The 5,829-nt window shown below is 35.1% G+C and overlaps 1 protein-coding gene across 1 annotated transcript; it reads left to right on the plus strand.

The window, feature by feature from the left end:
- Positions 1 to 1,635: 1,635 nt before the first annotated feature.
- On the plus strand, positions 1,636 to 2,352 carry LOC150105956 (SCAN domain-containing protein 3-like). The gene has a single exon (XM_090394598.1). It carries the CDS (start codon positions 1,636 to 1,638, stop codon positions 2,350 to 2,352), a length of 717 nt encoding a protein of 238 aa, XP_090250724.1.
- Positions 2,353 to 5,829: the final 3,477 nt, after the last annotated feature.

Genomic DNA, 5,829 nt, shown 5'->3' on the forward strand with positions numbered 1-5,829 from the left:
CTGCATATTAAAAAAAAAAAATAATAAAAAAAATAAAAATTTCTTAATCAGTAACGAATTTATTAATAAATAAATTTACATATTAAAAATTTCTTTATTAAAAATATTTCATCCTCACCACGAACAAACACCAATAATAAAAGTTTCGTATCAATAGCAACGACAAGTGCAAACGAATATCGGCGTTAGATCGCAATGCATTTGTTTCGTGTAACGATAATTGAAAAAATATTATTCTTTTCATATTTTCAACAGTGACACTCGTCATAATTCAGCCTTGTATCTATAATAAATAAATAATTATGTTATTTTAACAAAATAAAATAATATTGACAAAAAATAGTTCACCACGCACACGTACCAGTAATAAACGTTTCATATTTCACAGAAATAAGGCGCGTAAGCTTACTAAAAATACACTGCCGTTTGAGCAGTCACAGTTGGGAATGACGTAACGTGCAATGACAAGAGCAAACGAATATCGGCGTTAGATCGCAGTGCATTTATTTCGTAATCTAAAGCGTTAATCGAACAATTCCAATTATTAACTATTCAATCACTGTCGAAACATAAGCTGTAACCTTTAACATGTTGTATTGCATTTATATAATGTTGTAAGCATTGCTATTATTTATAATCACTAACAAAATTTAATTTTTTAATTTTTTCCTTGGGGATGCTGCAGTGTCGCAGTGCTTATGTACGGGCCGCCACTGGTCTTGTGTCTAATTTTTATGGATACCACACTACTGAAAACGTGCTCTACGATGAGCTACAGGCCTTGGGCTATAAGCCTACGCAGACGTCTCGCCACAGGTTTTCGAGATATCCGTATACCTGTGCTTGAATGGAGCTTGCAAGCTGACCTGCCTTGGTGCGTCGATTACGTTTTACTGTTATAACCAAAAATTGTCTTCATGCTCCGTGGTAGAGTGAGGGCGACCTCTTAGCAACCTCTGGAACACATTCCATTGGTTTGAAACGCTGCCCAGAGCCTGGATACAAAGCTATGTGAAATTCCAAACTCTCTTGCAATATCAGTAATTCTACGGCCTTCTTAAAGCTTTCCAGTGATTCTTCTCCGCGTGAAATCATCTAGATCAGGGATTCTCAACCTATGGTACGCGTACCACTGGTGGTACGTGAACCACTTCCAAGTGATACGAAAATATAGTATAAAATAAAAGGGTAAATTAACATGTGTTTTTACTCGCAACATGAGTTGAGAATTAAAAATGTACGCACAAATATTTAACAATTCTACTTAAAAGATTTCATACAACTAAACGAAAGCAATTAGATTTTACATTATCATTAAAAACTTTTGTATAATAATATACAAAAATAATACGGAAGTTTAATTTGAATTTAATAAGTATTAATCAAATGAGAATGACAGAAAGTAACTCAAATATATTTGATCGGAGAACAATGGAAAACAGTTTGTCCGTTGTCGTTTGTTTAGCCGCGAGCTGCAGTTACAGTTAAAAAAGCAGTGGTGTTAGATTATTGTCTTTGAATGTGCGAGTTATTTGTGACATTCTCATATTTATATGTAGTTTGTGCCAGATGATAGAAACCGGAACATGAATAAGTGCTTAACGAGCGGGTCCTCAAAAAAGATCGAAGAGAGAAATGAGTGTAAGCGGGAGAAACAATTCTTCTCTGCCAGAAGCCACCACTTCGAATCCTAACCAACCGACGGTGGACATCATTGTACAAGAATGCAACAAAAATCCCCGTACAGCACAAGCTAAATATAATCTTAGTTATTTATCATATGGTTTCACATATATTGGAGAAGAATCCGCACCTGTTCCAGAGTGTGTGATTTGTTATGAAACGCTATCAAAACATTCGATGAAGCCTTCCCTTCTTAAACTTCATTTTGAAACCAAGCATGGCGATTTAAAACGCAAACCTTTGGAATATTTTCAGAGGAAACTGTCCGATTTGTCAGCAAAGAAAAAACAAATATCCTCATTTTCAGGATTCAACACGAAGGCTCTGGAGGCATCTTATGAAGTCCGTTTAAGAATAGCTAAGGCAGGGAAACCTCACACGATCGGAGAGCCATTAATATTACCAGCAGCTACAGATATGCTTAGAATAAATTTGGGGGAAAAGGCAGCAAAACAACTTGAAATGATTCCATTATCCAATGACACCGTATCACGAAGAATTTCAGATTTGTTTTCAAATGTTAAGGAGCCGTTAATAGAAAAAGTTCAGGCTAGTAAATATTTTTCCATACAATTGGATGAAACTACTGACATTACCAGCATGGCCCATCTTCTTACGTATATAAGATTTATAGATGGGAAAACAGTGAAGGCAGAGTTTGTTTTGTGAACCACTGCCTGCTCGAACAACCTCAAATGAAATATTTTCAAAAGTAGGCCAATTTAAGAAAAAGAATGATATAGAATGGAATAAATGTGTTGGTGTTTGTTCTGATGGAGCACTTGCAATGGCTGGGAAACACAATGGCGTTGTTGCAAAAATTTAGCTCCACAAGCAAAATTTGTACATTGTAGCATTCATCGCGAGACTTTCGCTGCAAGAAATATGTCTGTTGCTCTGAAGACAGTTTTGAATGAAAGTGTGAGAGTTGTTAACTTCATTAAGTCCAGAGCTATGAATTCACGACTATTTTTCCGTTTGTACAATGAAATGGGTGCTGAACATGATTCTCATTTTACTTACACCGAAGTTAGGTGGCTGTTAGGAGAAATGTATTGAGCCGCCTGTTTGAACTTCGTTCAGAAGTGCAGATTTTTCTCTCTGACAAATCCTCAGACTCAGTCTTGAATTATTTCACTGATGAACTGTGGCTTGGCCGGTTGGCTTAGTTGGCAGATTTATTTTGCCACCTCAACCAGCTGAAGATGAGCTTGCAGCGTGCGCGTAATTGCTTATTTTTGGTACAGGATAAAACTGTGGATCTTAGGCAAAAACTTGGCTTCATCATTAAAAAAATCGATGATTGAAACACGTGTTCCTTTCCATTGTTCGATACTTTCTTAACTGAGAATGAAATTCTTCCTTATAGTGAACTGGCAGCGAATATAAAGAAGCATCTTGGGAATCTAATCCTAGATTTCAAGGAATACTTCCCTGAAAACCTGGCTTCAGAATTTTGGATTCTGAAGCCAGTTTAGAGAGCCGTTTTCCATTGATGACATTTTACCAGAAACGTAACTCCTTCCCAGAAAGATGAACTTATCGATCTCTCCTGCGACGGAAGTCACAGGCAAACGATCCAGAGGATGGATTTAACAGACTTCTAGTTGGCAAGAAGAAATTAATATCCAATGATCTCAGAAAAAGCTGTAAAATTTCTGTTGTGTTTGCAACTATTTACCTTTGTGAGTGTGGGTTTTCTTCTCTCATTTATATTAAAAACAAGCACAGGAATAAGTTGAATGTTGAACTCGATTTAAGACTCCAATTAAGTCAATTGAAACCGCATTAAGAAGCTATGTTTTGCTAAACAAGCACAACCTTCACACTAAAACAAGAATGTGAGTTCTGTAATTAAAAATATGTTACATTCATGGCTTGCGCTGATTGTAAGTTTTATTTGAGAACTAGAGTACAATTATCAGGATATGTGTTTGTCAACATTTTTTTATGTATTCACTCATTATTATTTTAATTTTTAAAAATTGCACATTTTACAGAACAATCCATTGAATGGATTCAAAGAGTATCTGTTTCTCCAATAAATATCTGAATAAAATAATAAATAACTACATAAATCACTAGTATTGTAGAGAAATGCTTATTTTGCACCTGGGATCAACAAATCACGCTTTTCCAGAATAAATTTGCTTACTGGTACATCTAATATCCTGAATTAAATATAGTGGTACACCAACTGGAAAAGGTTGATAATCCCTGATTTAGATGATGTCTTTGAGACATAAAAGGCCTCCAAGTTTATGACTTTATTTCTTCGCGAAAAAAAAACTTCCTTCAAACACAATTTTCTTACTCAACCTTTTGCCTTTTATTCAGGTGAGTGACCTCCTTAGTGTGCGATTCGAAAATTTGAATGTGTATCCGCTTTCTACTTGAAAATTTCAGTTATACAATCCACCACCTGAGTCGTCTGAATTTGCGGTTGTAAAATTCAGAAATAGTGTTCGTCATTAAGTTTTTAGACACCAGTGTAAAAATGTCTGAGTTAAAATCTAGTTATTTATTATTCATGCAAATCTACTCGTAGTGAATTACCTACAAATGTATCGTCTTGACAGGGAGACAAAGAAACACTTACGTTCCTTAGAAAAGCTTAAATGCTAAAAATTATCTTTCCAATAGACTTAATTTTTGAAAAATTGCAGAGATAATTCTATAATTCCTGCATTTTTAAGATTCAAAGAGAATATACATTCTGCAAAAGCGCGGAGGATATACAGAAGCGCAAGTTTTCCTTTTTTGTTAGCTGAAATACAAATGATAGATCAGGCTTGTTCTCCACTGGAAAAAAAAAAAAAAAAAACATATCACCTACATATAACTCTGGCTAATTTAATATCCCCAAATATATGGAACGCCATATGTATGCAGACAAAAATACTATTCGTGGCGGTGATGGTGAACAGTAGATGGCGTTGTGTGTTGGTGATAGTAGTGTCGTTGAAGAAATATGGGAAAGTGAGTTGTGTAGAGTACTAGTGTGTTTTCCCACATTGAGTCCTTAGAGGCGTTACATAATTAGGCCTACCATACATACGTTTTGAACGGGACAGTACTGTTTTTTTTTTTTTTTCGTATTTCCCGACCGTCCCGTTTTAATAAAAAGGTCGATTTTGTCCCGTTTTTAATAAAAACTATAAATATAGTTCAATATTGGTCAATCATAAATTATTATTCATAACCTACAATCGTATATCAATATCATGGATACCAATAATTTGTATAACCATGGAGTCGCATTGTTCCATACTAATATCAATATCTGCAGTGATTTATTCAGAAAAAAAAAAAAAAACATGTTGGTAACACTTTCGCGTCTCAGTCTGTTCTTCTGTAGCGTTAGTTTTTGTTTTGCCTGTATGCTAACCGAGGGCTTTGTAATTCAATGCTGGTGGTTTGAATTTCATATTTTTTAAAGTTTTAAGTGTTATTTTTTTTAAAAAAAAGCTTTAAGTCTATCCTCGGTGTCAAAGAGGCGAAACTGCAGTTTCAGTGACGATCTCCAGAAAGAATTCAAATTTATTGAACTGGACAAGCATTGTAGTGATGGAACAAAAGTGGTATGCCAACATTGTAATGTCCATTTTTTTTCGTTGCTCATAGAGGCAGAAGCGACATCGACATCTACGTAGCCAGAAACATAAGGATGCTGAAAAGACTTTGGCTTCAGTTAAACACATCAGCTCGTTTATGGTGAGACGTGGTGATAGTGAGAGCGATAAAATTGCAGCAAGTGAAGCTCTTGTTGCTTATTATACTGTGCGTCACGGACAAAGTTTTCGCGCAAATGACTGCTTGTCGACATTGATAAATAAAATTTATGAACCAAAATTTTCTTCAGCACGTACCAAATCAGAAGCAGGAATTACCAACGTTTCATCACCGTACATATTGGGCGAAGTAATAGAGGATTTGAATAAAACAAAAAAATAAAAATAAATAAAAAATAAGCATTACAATCACATTTAGATGCATCAAAGAAAAAAGACATCACACTTTTTCCAATCGTTGTGCGGTACGGTTTGCCAAATTGTGATATTCAAGACAAAATTGTAGACTTTATTTTCTTACCTGGTGAAATATCCGACATACAGTGTGTTACGTTGAAGGAAGTAAATGACAAAT

This window comes from Typopeltis vanoorti, chromosome 6 (genome assembly GCF_054136105.1).
Source record: "Typopeltis vanoorti isolate ZY-2024b chromosome 6, IOZ_Tvanoo_1.0, whole genome shotgun sequence".
NCBI classification, from domain to species: Eukaryota; Metazoa; Arthropoda; class Arachnida; order Uropygi; family Thelyphonidae; genus Typopeltis; species Typopeltis vanoorti.